The sequence below is a fragment of the Corvus hawaiiensis genome, chromosome 7, assembly GCF_020740725.1.
Source record: "Corvus hawaiiensis isolate bCorHaw1 chromosome 7, bCorHaw1.pri.cur, whole genome shotgun sequence".
NCBI classification, from domain to species: Eukaryota; Metazoa; Chordata; class Aves; order Passeriformes; family Corvidae; genus Corvus; species Corvus hawaiiensis.
The window spans coordinates 29,890,134-29,905,466 of NC_063219.1; the positions used below are offsets into that span (position 1 = coordinate 29,890,134).

Genomic DNA, 15,333 nt, shown 5'->3' on the forward strand with positions numbered 1-15,333 from the left:
TCCATCCATCCATCCATCCATCTGTCTGTCTGTCTGTCTGTCCATCCCAGTGCAGTCAGTAAGGGCTGCAGGTGAGAAGTGGCAGTGTGGATAGTATATATGTTAGGGGTACAGATGTTTGACACAAAGGATGTTTTGTTTTGGGTCCTTCAACTGTGAAGTGAAAAGATTCAGGCTTTTTCCTTCCCTAAATCTCTCTTCAGCCATCCATCCCTTCTAATCCCAAACTCCTTCTGATGGCTCCTGGGCTGTGCCTCATGTGTGCTTTCACTGGCATTTTAGCAAGAGCTGGGATTGCTAACCTTGTTTTAAGGCAGGCTAACCAAGGCCTTCTGCAGATGGGAAGCGAGGCATAGCACTGTGAAATGATTTGCTAAAGGTTATCCAGCTGTGACTGAGAAAGTGTGCTCTGATTCTGCTGCCAAAGATGCCACAAAAGTGTAAATGTTAATAGTAATAACTTTCCCTATGTGTGTTTCTGCTTTGCAAAATTATATCTCCACCAGGGGACTTGTTAATGTCAACGTCATTCAGTTTTCATGATCACCACTTGAAGTGATCAGTCAGCTGTGTGGATCTACAAATTGCTCCCTTGCAGCCAGCCTCTTAGTCTAATGCTCGGGTGACAGTCAGCTGTAAGGATCAGACTCGAAGATGCCTTTGATTTTCCTTTGATGTTTCTGAGCCAAGGAAGAATTTCACACAGCCACTGGGCGGTTGGTGAAGATCCCTTCTGTTTGTGGGAAGCCAATTATAACGTGGCTGACCCGCCTTGCCCTTAAGATTACTGGCAGGACATCTGGGATGTCCTTGCGAGGCAGAGCTGGCTCACTGGCTGTGCCAGACTCAGGGCATAGACCGATTTGTTCGCCTGGATGCAGCAACCATTCCAATATTGTGATTGTAATGGAGGCTGCACAAATTGATCCTGGTCAGACTCAGTGTGTGTATTTATTTGCTTGCACTTTGGCATCCCTGCTGACGTGAGAGGACAGTTCACCCTTTAGGATTTAATGAGTGGGAACAACTTACAAGGACAACAGGTCCTAGTTTCTAAGCCTTTTTACAAGTTAACTCTCTCTCCCCTTTCATTATTTTTTGTTCCCTTATTTACCTCTTATTCCAGATCTAAGACCAGCAAAAGCTTTTAAAACCCCTGACAAATAAGCATCAAATAAGAGGCTTTGTGCCAGAAGGCTCTCTGGAGTAAGGCACACGCCGGGAGAAAGGCGGAGGCACAAAGAACTAACCCTGGAGGGGAGGCCAGTGGGATGGGAGAGAATAGCTGGAACTTTTTAAGCCCTGCTGAAACAAACGGGACGGGGATTGCTGTGTGATTGCCGGCAGCACTTCGGCGGGGGTTGGGCGTTTATTTCCATGCGCGGGCTGGCTGTGGGAGCTGCCCCGTCCCTCGCGGGGATGAGCATCCCCGGCGCGGGCCGGACTACAGCCCCCGTCATGCCGCGGCGCGGGCGGGCGGTGGCGGCGAGCGCGCCTGCGCCGCCAGACGTGGCAGCAGCCGCAGCGGCGGCGGGTCCGGAGCGGGTCCGGCGCGGCGGCGGGATGGCAGTGCTGGGGCAGGGCGCGGGGGCTGCGCGGCGCCGCGGGCGGCTCCCGCCGCTCCCTCTGCTGCTGCTCGGCCTGGCGGTGAGTGGCGGTGGGGGGCGGCGGGGGCGGCGCGGGGTGCCCACAGTACCCGGGCCGGGGCGGGGGCGCGGTGCGGCCGGCGGAGTTGGGCGAAAGTTGGGAGCGGGACGGGCCCCCGGGACCGGGCGCGGCGCCTTCCCCGCCGCCCGCACCCGCCGCCGGCGCGGGTGGGCTCGGCTCTGCTCGGCACAGCCCGGCATGGCCGGGCGCCGGCAGCGCTCCTCCCGGGTGTCTTCCCAGCGCTCAGCCCCTGAGCTGCTCTCTTGCTTCCCCTTTCCTTTTCTCTCTGTCTCCCAGAGCACCACCCGGAGAAAGCGCACCCCGGCGTGCGGCGGTGGCTCCCCGAGCGGCTGCGGGCTGGGGTCTCCGCCTGCCCCGGCCCCCGGGGCTCCGACCGCCGGCGCTTCGGTCCCAAGTTTCGTGTGAGAAGCGGTGCGGCAGCAGAGGGTTTCCAGAGGATTTCCCCCGGCGGTGGCCGTTCCGCAGCGGAGCTGCCGCGCTCGGCTTTGTGCACCTGTGTGCGGCACCCCCGCCCCGGGCACTGCCGCCCCTGCGCCCCTCGCATGTGGCGCTGTCCATCCCGGTGCGCTCCGGAGTGCCGGGGTGTGCTTCGTTGACATTACACTGAGTAGCGCACTGCTCACCTCAGGGAGGCCCCTAGACTTCCAGCAATATTTTAAAGTCTGATTTTTCTTTTTTTTTTTTTTTAATCCACAGCATTTAGCATAAATAGCTTAAAAGATTGGTGAAGGCACGCTTTAAAGCGCTACTTTATTCACTTTATTGACATGAACTACAGTTCATCCTTCTGCCCGGACAAATGGAGTTAATAATAAAAAATTACGTTAATTTTTTTATGCACGAGTGATCTGAAATGTATTTGGAAATGCATGACCGGGGAGCGCTCATCTAATTCATACAAATCAAGTGTGGAATTGCTAATTGCCCTGTGCTTATTCTGTACTAATATTAGAATTGCCTTTGTGGGACAGAAAGATTCGGCCCTGTCTGATGTAGCCTTTTGCCCCTGGCAGGGCCATAGCTGTTGGCTCATCCAGGAGAGAAAAGAAATGCTGTGCATTCTGAACAGTTTTTGCTTTGTTTTAAGCTTGGTCTAGAATTGCAGACCTCTTCTATCTGCACTTTATTGATTTCAAGTGAAACTGAAGTCACGCTGAACTCTCCCTAAATGCTGAAGAGGTCTTAGTGTGGATTTTTTTTCATCTGTGGCTCATCTTTAATATACGCAGTAGTTTTCTCAGTGATACTTGTGGCAGTGCATTCCTCAGATAGAGCATATACTATGGACCAAGTGGAGTTACAATTGGACTGAATTTTCCCTCCCTTCAAAATAGCTAAGCACATGGAGTTATTTCTGGTGTTTCCTACTATATCCACTGTGACTGTCAGACCTTCTCATACTGTAACATTCATTTTATGTTAATGTAAATATTTTCCTGTGATTTTTCTTTGTAGATTAACAAGATTTTTTCCCCATCTTTCTTCATATAAATCTGTTGTTCCTAATTGTTCTAGTTACCCTCTTTGACATTTTGTGTTGCAGAGCTGGTGTCTTTGAGATGAGCAGAGGGGGCCTGCTGTTGTCAGTGAAATTATACAAAGCCATTTTTATTTATCCACATTATTCTTTCTTACCTTTCTTAATTTGCCACAGCATTTTATTTGCTCTGTGATGCTGCATGCTGAGCAGATGTCTTCGCTGAGCTGTTGATTCAGCTAATTCTTTCCCCTTTGCTGTATACAAGTAGTTTAAATTATTTCTTCCAATTTGCATTATCTTGCACTTGAAGGTGTGATTTTTCATCTTGAAATATGTAACTCGCTGTACTCCAGGATTGGAAAACTAGCCTACAGCTGTGACATAGCAAAACCTGCTTTTAATTTTTTTTTTTGAGGTGATGTGGGGCTATTAAATCAGGTGGTTCTCAGTGTGTAAAGTTAAAGCGAAGGTAATACCAGCTGCTTGGTAGGTCAACAAGAAACATTTTTTCCTTCCAGCCAGTCCTTTTTCATGTACCCAAATGTGTTTTGGTTTCTTGGGTTTTTTGTTTGTTTGTTTGTTTTTCTGGAAGTGCTGAGTACTTGCAGTGCACCTGGAACAGCAGCTAGAGTTGTGCATGCATAGCACTTCTGAAAAATAGGGCTCATTTTTTGACCCAAAATTAGAGGTAGCTTTCGAGAATTGAAATCCTTATCTCTGTAAGACTTCCTACTATGTAAAAGGGAACCTACAAAGCTGGATGAAGAAAACATTTCAGTATCTTCTAATGCAAGATGTTAATTTGTTACCTGCAGCATCACTGTGGATGTGTGATACACATATGAGGAAGATGGAGTGATTGCTGTCTGCTGTAAAGTTTTATTTCTTGAATGAGTTGGAAAGCCATGGGGAAGTTGTGGGTTCCCTGTGTGATTTATCAAGTGGTTGACTGTATTTCATGCTCAAAGGGCAGAATTTACTGTTCAAGGCACTGGGAAGGGGTTTCACATGAAGGTGGATTAGCATTTCTTCTGATGCATCAGGTGCTGTGCTTTCCCTAGCAGAAGACAGCCACTGCTTCCAACAGGATTGCGCATCTGGGTCCGTTTGCTTTGCAAACACCGATGAATGTTATCTCATGCCAGTGTGGCAAAGATCAGTTTGTCTTCCGAGTGTTGGCTTAATGACAGAGAAACTGAGTCAAGAGTCCGGCTGACTGAGCGCTGCTGGGAAGCAGACTTTGTGACCTGGTGCCCCTCAAACCCAGTGCCTTCAAAGAAGGGCTTGAAAGGAACATTTCAGGCTTCCAGCTCCTCAAGTACTTCTTTAATCCTTGCCAGTAGGGTCACGGGAATGCACTAGTGAGCACTGACACTGACTTGTGAATCCAGGCATGCAGGGAGGACTTGGGCATGATTCCCTCTGTGTTGCAGGTAGCCCTGCAGTGTGGCAGCAGTGGCTTTGCCTCTGGTGAGTTTGCAGGCAGGGTGTGAGTACTGCTTCACAACTGCAGTGCTCAGGTGCTGTTTCATATTATGGCATTTGGGCTTGAATTCAGGAGTGCCTCTTCCCATCCATTTATTGTTTGTACTACAGGAGCCTCTTTGGAAACCGTTTCCTGCCAGGCAGAGGGAGGATATTGCAGACACAAATCCCTTACTTGCTGTCCCCCCTCGTATTCCTACTTTGTCCATTCTGTCTTCAAAATACAGGTGTGTGAAACTGTGACATGGGCTATGCTCTGTCTCCTGAGATGCTTTTCCCAAATCAAACCTTGACTTTGTTACTCCACTCCATGCCTTTTGGTGGGTTGTTTTCAGTCCATTGATTTTGGTGCCCGAGCACCTGTTTACCTCAGAGGCCCTGGGATGTTGACACAAGCGTGGTGTGGTCATCAGAACTGGTGTTTCTGCCCCGGGGTGAGTTCATGGTGTCCTGAGCAGTTGGTGATGGAAGAGGTGCTTGTTCTGTTGTTGACCACTTCTTTTGCCTTTTGGTGATGGAGTTCCTTGAATTCCCCTGTTTCAGTAAAATGGAGGCAGTGAGGTATTTCTTCAGAGCTGTGGTTGGAGGTCTGAATGGAAAAACTCTGATTCTGGTTGCAAATTGCATTGCGCTAACTAGCATTGCCTTAAATTTCTTGATGCAGGCAGGGTCACTTTGAAAGTAAGATATTGTTTACCTTGTTCCTGCCACCTTTTCATGCTTGTGAATGGCAAAAAATGACAGCAAAGCAAGTATTTAGTTTTGGCCCTGTGCTGGCTGTGAGTGGCTGGTAGCATTGGTGGAGGGTGCTGTGAATTGCGCACTTGCAGAACACAGATAACAAAGGTAATTTAATTTGTGACTGTCTTGATGACATCCTGTCTGTTGTCTTTGGGTTTAGAGTCATATAGCCTGTTTGCTGGGTGACTGCAAAGAGACTCTTTCTCTACCCTTCCTCACCTTTCCAGGACATGGTACAGCATGGCTGTGTGGTTGTGCTGCTCTAGGATCAGCCGTGTGCTGGTTTGTTCTGGTGCTGCCTTCCTTTCGCCTCTTGCAGATCACTTCCTTTCTGTGTGAATCTTGCTCCAACTATTAAAATTAAGCTTTGTCTCCTATCACCTGGCAGAAAAATGTGAGGATTAATTAGTTAACATTTGTGCAATGCTTTGAAGATAACAAGTGCCATATAAAGTGCTAGAGATTTTTAGGTGTCATTTTTTTGCCCTCTCTTCCTTGTAAATCCCATTAATAGTGTTTTTGTCTTCTTTTTATAGTACCTCCTACGTGCTTCTTGAGTAGGTGGTATTTCTTTAAACTTCTCGAAAACCCAATTTTTAGTAGGGGATTATGTGGCATATGCTGTGCTCATGCCCTTAACTTCTGTAGTCAAATGTGCTCATTCAGAAGTGATATTTGAAATATTATTTCATCGACAGCTTGTTTAATATATGTATGGTGCCAGTGCCGGGCTTGAAGAGAGAGAGCTTCACATTCAGAATAACGAGAAAGTTCTTTGTCAACGTTAGTAATTGATCCTATTACAGTCAGTTGTTAATTAGTAAATAGTTGCACAGGTTTTCCTTCACAAAGCCTTTGAAACCCAGTGATAAACCATACAATTAAATTGCTACTCAGAGCCCTTAAGAACATCCTTTAGTATAGACTATTATGCCTGTAGCTTAAACCCCACTGTTTAAGAACAATATGAACAGTAGAGTCTAGTCAAATCTTGACGTCTCCATGGTATTTTTTGCTACCTTCTATATTTGTAAAGTGAACATAGCAAGCACCACGTTAAGTGGAATGCCTTATTTGTAGCATTCTTCAACCTAAGTTAAAGAGTACTAAGACACTATGTGTCAGATTTTAATTTGCTTCCTTTGAAAACAAAAAATCCGACACTTGCCTCTTTACAGATATGACCCCCCACAACAAAATGTCGTAGTGCTTTAGTAGTGCTTCAGTTTTTTAATTTCTGGAATGGCTTGAGGTGAGAGTTAACTGATCTGGATTACGTATGCAGTAAGAATGTGCTCTTCCACAGAGTTTGTGGGAATGAACAAAACCCAGGAAGTGTCCAGTGGGCATGTCTGCAAATGTAATTCTGTCGGGCAAACCCATGGTTTTCAAATGCTGTAGGTCTTGCAGTGCAGAAGTTGTTGATTTTCCCCTGTGTCTGCTGGAGCGCTCCTCAGCTGGCCATCCCATGCGGCTGGAGCGCTCCTCAGCTGGCCATCCCATGCGGCTGGAGCGCTCCTCAGCTGGCCATCCCATGCTGCTGTAGGTGTGGGAGTCACTGCTCCCGACTCAGACCATAGGTGGCTTTTCGGGTTGGTCACAGACATCACCGAGCAGCCTTTGTGGTGGGAGTCCTCAGCAGGTTGCACTTCAAGAACCCCTGCAGGGGCAAGTGGCAGAAGATGGTTTTGTGATTCCAGCGGGATTGCAGAGACTGCTGCAGTGGCCACTTCAGTTGTGACCCCTGAAGTCTGAGACCCAAGAGTTTCTACCCTTTCTCTTCCCCTCTCCACATAATAATTTTTTACCAGGCTTCCTTGAGCTACCTTTGGGTAACAGAGCTAACCTGTCTCCTCCCATCTGATTTGATTAAAATGTTTCCACAGCTATTTTAGATATTAATCATGAATGAAAAAAGGGGACTGTCCTACTTATCACTATCCATCTTGGAAGGCATTTGTTACAAATGGCTCAGTGATCAAAGCAGCACAACCCTGAATGTAAATAGCAGCAGAGGGAGAGCTCCTGAGTGAAAAGCAAGCAATTATTGCACAAGGTCAAGAGTGGTTTGTATGATGAACAAGGAAGATAAAACATCTGCAGTCAAACTGTGATTCTTGTAAGCAAGGAGGCTTTGGATTTGAACATCTTGTGGTTTTAAGTGAGAAGGAATTGCGGGGAAGGAAGCAATGGGTCGGTTTCTCCCTTCTGCCTGCCTGGAGATGACTTAGACCTGGTATTGTCAGTACATGCACAGTGTCTGCACCACGGGACCTGGCTGTGTCACCAGCTGATCTGCAGGTTTGCAGACCTCGGTCACCACAGTACAGAGGTGTTCCTTCAAGTCAGCCTTCTGAAGTTAAGCGCACAGTCTATCACAGGGCTCATTTTGGGAGCTAAATGGAGAAGGAAAGGTGAGATTCTGTCTTCTTGTTGAGATTTCTTGCCTGTTCCAACACCCCCCCCCCCCCCCATTTTACTGTGGCAGACAAGACCCTTGTTCAGAACGTGAACTACTCCCCTCCTAAAGAAGTTAATAATGAAATGAAATTCAGTCATCTCCATTACTGCTTGAAATTTTGAGGCAGGTTTCCTCTTCAACTAGACTCCCATAAAATGCCTTGTCAGACACAATCTGTTTCATATGCACAGGGTTGCTCATTGATCATATTTACAGTGGGTTGAGTGCTGTTGTCCCAAAATGAGAATGACACCAGTGGGTGGCTAAGCTAAGACAGAAATCAGAGTCAACGTCTTGCTGAAGAAGTGGAGTTTAGAAATTGTGGTCGAGTGTAAGGCTGTGTCCCTGCCAAGCAGCAGTTGTGCTAGAATCAGTGTTGTCACAGCCCCAGCTATTCTTGATGAATAGTGTGCAAATTGGCTGCCTAATTATACATGTGTTAGTGTGCGCATAAAAATTGCATGTTGACATATGGATTCAGCTACCTAAGCACTGTTTCAGCTGCATATCCATTTATACTTTTTATGCATTATTTGTGTCCAGGGAAGTCAATATTTCAGGCTCTTGAGCTGGAAACAGGAGAAATAGGGAATAGTTTTTCTGTCCAGTGTACAATTCTACTCTTCTGATAGAAATCAAATTAAATAAGGAAGATCTATTTTCTTGTTTTTAAAACTGTGTTTTCACTGCCCTTGATGAAAAATAAATACGTAAGTAATTCTCCAGATATACTGCTTATCCTTAGCAAAAGACCATGCTGTCACAAAGCTTTTGTGGGGAACAACTCATAAATTGAACTGGGTTCTGTGGGAGCAGCAGTTAAGCATTTTTCACATTTAATTTGAATATTAAATGTAAAATATGAAAATACATTCTTGTGGCTGTTTGAAAGATAGTCCCTTTTTTCATATTAAAATGAGATTCAGACCGGAGTAAAAACTTAAGAAATAAACTCTGCTTTCTCAGATCCTTGATGATTTTGAGAAAATGCGGCCTGAGGGATGACCACATTTTTCAATAGTGTCAGTTCTGGAAGTATAATTAGCAAATAGTTATCTGCCTGTAACTCTTTGCCTCTGGGTTTCTGAAAGCTCAGATATTCCTTGGGTACCAATTCTAAGGGAGGGGGGTTGTGGAGGGTTTACTGCTCTTTAACACATGCATATGTTTGGCAGCTCTGCAAGGAATTGCTAGAGAGTGGGGGGAAAAAAAGAAAATGAAACCTTTTTGACGGATCAGACTTCTGCCACCAAGTTTGCAAGATCATATATTTAAATACATACTTTGAAGAACAGAGACAGCTAGAACACATGGGGGTTTTGTACCTTGTACTTGGATAGCAGTGTCTCAGCAGTTTTGAATTGACTTTCTTGAGGGTTTGGGTTCACTTATGTTTTACTTGAGAGTCTTTCATGCATCTCAGACACTACGGTCACATGACTGATGTGTCACCTACACCATAAAAATTCTGTGAAAATAAATTCATATTGCGATCTTGAGCTGGGGAAAATCTGCAGACTAGAATTGCTATGAGATTTGCATTTCATAGTCTGCCACTTGTAGTCTGCCTTTTTTTGAAGGTCTCCACCAAAGTTTCCTGCATCTGAGAACACCAGGTGACGTTTGTGTCACTGAGCCAGCCATGGATGAGGACCTGTTATGATAGGCAACTGTGCAAACACAGCATGAAATAAAATAGACCTTTCCTCTGTTTTGTTGCAGTTTCTCATTGCCATAACTGGCAAGGGTGGCAAGGGTTGTACATGTTAGTCCTATTATGCCTTTTACCTTAGCAGGTACCGAGGTGGGCAGCTTCTTGAGAAAAATACTTGGATCCTTTCTTAACTTTTCAGTGATGGTCATGAGTAGATTTTAAAGCTTTAGGATGCTTAAGTGACAAGAGAGTTTAGCTTGTTTCTTATTTATAGATTTCCATATGTGTGAATGTAGCACTTCCTGACGCATATGAAAAGAGGCTTCCTGCCCAGGAGGGACCGTCACCTTTCTTGACCTCTTCTTCTTTTAATATATGCTCATCTCATCTTGTGCCCTGGATTTAAACAAAAAGCAGTGTGCTTGATCGGGCAGTGCCTGGGTAATGAGCTCTCCTGCAAAATGTCTGGAGTAAAGCTACCTGAGTCATATCTTACAGTTAAATTCATGTAGCACAGTATATTCAAATTAGTTTCATCTTTACTGCTGCTTTACCTATGGGCTGTACAGGAACATGTGTTTGGTTTTCTGTGGAAAAGAAGTGCGAAACTGCTTCCACAGAATTCTTTTCTCCCATCCTCTTAATTTTACGTTGTTGCCAGAACTGGTGGCTGTAGCCCTGGTGAGGCTGTAGGGGCTGGTACAGTCATCACTGCTGTGACTCTAGAGCAGGGCAGAGCAGCCCCGTGTTTGGGATTGGCATCTGGTGGAATTGACTCCTTGGCATCCCTTGTCTTCAGTGGAGCTGGGAAGGCAATGGGTAGGGAAGGCAGAGGTTCTTCTGGAGGTGTAACCATAAACCAGCCTCTCGTTTATTCCTGGGTAGGGTCGGGTCTTGATTAATTCCAGCAGGAGAAAGCTGGAGAGTGCAGAACTACTTAATTCTTATCAGTTTGCAAACATCATATAGTGCAAATGTGGATTGGAGCCGGTGAAATTCTCCGCTCAGCCGATAACCTCCCAGTATTGCTGCGGCTGCCTTAGATGTGCAGGCAGGGCATTTCCATCCAACTAGATGCCTTTGGCTTGTACCTTTTGGGTTTTATAACCAGGAAAGGCTGCAACATTAATCTTAACTAAAGGAAGATGATGATTTATTCAGCTGGGCTGACTGGTGTGCTTGTATGCACAATGCCTTTCCCGGTGGGTTTTGGGCTAATCCATAGGAACACAGAGTGCTACTGCTGTAAAACTGCAGGAAAATGAGTAACATGTATTGATTTGATATCTGGAGAGGAATTGGGCAATGAAGCAGTGGATATATGCAATGTGACATGCATCTCCCTCCAAGCACCTGCTGTTCCACCAGCGCAGAGAGTTTTCTGTTAGTGGCAACACCGACAGGGCAGTAGTTAAAGCTGTCATTGTTTTCAGAATCCAATTTTTCAAGAGGTTTACAGCTCTGCCATTATAAGGAAAGAAAGAAGAAAAAAAAAAAGGAAATCCACTGAAATTGGCAAAACAGCCTTTCGGAAAAGACATGGAATGTCTGTACTTAAAACCATGAAATGGTGTGGGTTGGAAGGGAGCTCAAAGATCATGTCGTTCTAACACCCCTCTTCTGAGCTATTGGTAAACACTGTAAACAAAGTTTACAATATCATTCGGTGTCATGTTGAAAGTGGCTTTTGTGGGGTTTTTTAGTCCAATTACTTCTTTTTGATAGAGAGTCCATAGACTAGACTATCCTTAATTGAGTCCAGTTTTTTAAACTGAACAAGCAACCTGTAGTTTCACTTTTTCCCTGTGTTTAGCCTTAGTTTCAGTTAAGCTTAGTTTTTGTCTTCTGTAACTCAAGGCATAAATAAAACTATAAGACCCTTGAATAGTTACAAAAACTGAGGTGAAGGGACAAGTTTTTTAAAAAGTACTTAGCAATAAAGATATCTGCCCATAATTTGGATTAATTTCTCCCGTGCAGCCCCTGATTGTGATGGTTTTGGGCAGGACTTTTCATGTCTGTGTCACCTCACTTAGCACAACTATATTTGCCTGCTTTGATTGGCAACACCATGTATTCATCTCAGAAAATACACAAATGATTCACATACATCAGCCTGGAGTAGGAAGGCTGAGCTCTGGACATCTGGATTTAGAAGAATGTGAGTCTTTCAGTTGAATTAAAGCATCAAGGACATTTATGCTGAAGGTAGAGGCTGACTCACAAATGTGCTCGCTTCCTCCTCACGATTTGACCGTCTGGTCAGCAGAGCCCAGTGGTTGGAATCCTGCTTTATGTTATAGGTGTCTTTTCTAGTAACTTCTAAGTTCTCAAACGTCCTGGTTGTTTTGAGGATGATGGTCGTCTCGGCTCAGCTTCTCTCTGTTACCTTGTGTGTCCCAGGATTCCCCTTGTGCCCCTCTCTTCTCCACATGTAAGGACTTCTGGCATTTTTACAGTCTGCTTGGTAGGTGCAGGGTTTTGTTTCTGTGCCTCAGTGACTATGGTGCTTGCAAATAGCTGAATTTAAATGAAGTGTGTGCCTGGGGCTGCGTATCCTGACTTCATTGGCTTAGTCCCTCCTTTAAATGCTGCATGATGTAATACATGAGATGCAAGAAAAGCCTTTTACTTCTTCATGTCCACTGTGGACACATTTTCCAGCCTGGTTGGAGTGAGGCACGATCAAAATCAGTTCTGTAATTAAGGAAATGTTGAACCTCTTGTGCGTGTTAGGCAAATGAGCTAAAGCTTTTAGCCAAGCAATTAAGTGTTAAAGGTTTTACTGTAAGGTGAATGGAAGCTAGATGATTTCTCCAGCTAAGCTTCCCATAATCATTCCATTAGCACGAATTCAGACAGTGCAGAAGGGAAGCAGCATAGCCTGATGGATAAGATTATTACTATATTATTATTATTGAAGATTATTGCAGTAAGAATAAGCAGTAAAGGCCCCAGCTGAGGTTATGGTCATAATTTGATAGGAGTTTTACTTTATGGTGGACCAGCTCTGCTCTGGAACTGTCGTGATTTAAATAGACCAAAAGATGCAATGGAAAATAACTTGTTTGCGTAGATACAGAACGGAGATGCAGAGAGATTAAATGCTGTGTCTTCCATGGGGCCAGTGGAAGCTGAACAAGACACTGCTGTGTGTGTGACACGGTGTGGGCACTGAGAAACATGAGCCCTGCTCCACTTTGGAAGGGTGGGTGGGAGAGGGCTGTGATTAGTGCTGTAATGCGGATGCTGGGTTACTTGCATTTTCTGTCCTCATTTCCTACATCTGCTCCCTGTCAGTGTGGGTTATTTTAACTTCATGGCTCTCGCTGTCTTCCGTAGGGTATCAAAGTACTGGATTGCGTTTGCAGCATATTCTGAGATCTAGGGACAAGAGCGGCAATTTGCTGCTTCTCTTTTTGAAAGTATATTTAATGTTAAGAATAAGAATTGTTATCCCATTATCTAACTATGGAACAAACTTTCAAAGGGGGTGGCATCTTAAATAAAACCGTATTTCTTGTAGTTGGGTTCATCTTTCCATTTAAGGGTACTTGTTAGGAATGGTGTTGGCCCAGTTTCAATAAATCACGTCTGGCATTTTTTCTTTTGGTTTTGCTGATCAAATCAATGTGATAGCCTCTTTAAGGCAGCATGTCTCAAGATTATAAAAAAACATCATGGCAATTTGCAAAAGCAGGTTGTCTTTGTATTTGTGACTGATGTTTCTGGCTCTCTGTTTCCCTAGGCATTCTTGCCAACATTTACATACTCATTGAAGGTGTCTCCACTCATAGAAAAAATAAGTGATCACAAGGATTTTAAGAAGCTTCTCAGGACACGGAATAACGTACTAGTGCTCTATTCCAAATCTGGTAAGTCCTTTTTTTTTTTCTTTTTCTTTTTCTTTTTTTTTTTTTTTTGATGTCACAGCTCTTTGTGCCCAGCAAGGTGTGTACCAAGGGGCTCCTATGCGAGTTTCAAGGGCTCCTTCAGGACTTCTTTGGTGTCCTTTGTTTTAATTCAGAGGCTCCTGATGTTCCAAGATTGGAGTCATCTTAATTCAGCCTTCTAATTGCTCTGTCACATTGGCAAAAATGTACTTTATTCTGGCTTTGTCTCCAGAACTGGCTCCCTGTAATAAGAGCTTTCTGGTGTGTTTATCACAGTAGTTTGCAAGTTTCGATTTCCTGGTGACACTGAAAGGCTTAATGAATAGTTAGAGTACTGAAATCAATCCATCTTTGCTTCTGACAGTTTTGAGTGTCCCGTGGTTGTCTTTCAGCTTTAATTAACAAAATATCAAAATAAAAAAAGAACTGATGTGTAAGATGGAAAATGACTCATCGCACATTATGCCACCTGTCCCCTTGAATCTATTTGTTGTCTCCTCTGTCATTCAGACTCACCTTTCTGGCTGTTTACTTACCTGTTTGCTCTTCCTTTGCTCTGTTCTGCTCCTGCTGTACCTTTTCTCCTTTGTTGCCTTGGTTTTTTGGGAGGTGTTTTGTGTGACACCATGGAAAATGAAGAAACTGTCTTTAAACTCGATACACAAGTGCAGAATGCTTTTGTGAATGTGGAAGGCATAGGACAGCAAGAAATAAAATGTGTCACTAAGGTAATTTTCCTTAGTGCTGTACTGTTTTTGTTACTGCTTCCTTCTTCTTCCTCTAGGTGGGCAGGACAAGATAATGCCTTGTTTGGGTGTTGGGTCCTCCTTTTCTGACCTGTTGCAAGGGTCTTGTGTCAATTAAACACAGTGGTGGTAGAGTTGCTCTGGGTTCGTAGTGTCTCAAATTGGAGCAGTATATGGTGACCAATATCCTTCTCCCCCTTCCCCCTCAGTATCAGAGAATTTTTCAGACAAAGATGTGCAGGTGCTGGAGTAATTAACTTTTTTTCCTAAAGATATGCTTATTCTGAAACAGTTAAAATTATATACATGGCTTATTTTTTGTTAAAATACTTGTGTTTTGCTATAGTGGGGAACTTTGAGCACTTGAACTTGGTCAAATCGTTTTGTAGTAACAGGTTCAAAGTGAAAATCATAAAAGAGTTTCTAATGCTTTTTGATTTTTGAAAGGAACACTTTAGATAAAAAGACATCTGTATTATTCAGCTTCTTAAAGGGAAAATTTTCTTTTTATGCTTAATATTTTAAGTGGTGGTTGCTTTCATTTTTAGCAGCACAACCAGAACACTTCAGCTGTGACACTCATCTAATAAATGTTGCCCTATGGGCATTATTCAAAAGCTGTGTTATGGAGATTTCTTTTTTTCTGTTTTTGTTATTTAATTGGTTGGTTTTAGCAGTCTACAGCACTGCATGCAGAGCTGACTGTGGAATTAATGTTTCTTCCTAGAACAGTGATCCTTGCACAATTAGAATTCTCTTGCTCAGCTGTCACCCAGAAAGAGGAGAGGGGAAAAAAGAGATGGGCATTTGGAGGTGCAGTTTCAATCCCAGATATACATCCCCCAGCTGTGATGAGATGTTGGCTGGCAGCTGGTCATACGGCTGGAACAAAGGCTTTGCTTCCTATCTGAGCAAACTAGCTGTCACTTTCTATTGCAAGCAGAAAATTCATTGGTTTTGGGAGGTGTCACAATTCGTAGGGGATGTTTAGTGCCCCCTACCAGCTGGGTATCCTGCCAGGGCTTCTCAGCTACTGAGTCTGCTGGGATGAGTGGGTCGCTGAATGCTTATTTTTAAAAGTGTATTTGTCAAACTGTTCCACTCTAAGTACATGCAGAGAATTCCCCCACCTGTCCTAAGTCCCTGTGTTGGAAAGAAGTGGCAATTGCATGTTCTGGGTATTGGGGGTATGAGAGTTTCTTGAG

The 15,333-nt window shown here is 44.3% G+C and overlaps 1 protein-coding gene across 1 annotated transcript in view; it reads left to right on the forward strand.

Moving 5' to 3' along the window:
• Window positions 1-1,563: 1,563 nt before the first annotated feature.
• The window catches only part of PDIA5 (protein disulfide isomerase family A member 5), a 99,167-nt gene continuing 85,397 nt past the window's right edge, over window positions 1,564-15,333 (forward strand). Inside the window, exons 1-2 of the mRNA XM_048309768.1 lie at window positions 1,564-1,647; window positions 13,238-13,364. Coding sequence (XP_048165725.1) covers window positions 1,564-1,647; window positions 13,238-13,364 — 211 coding nt within the window. The remainder of the gene's footprint in view (window positions 1,648-13,237; window positions 13,365-15,333) is intronic.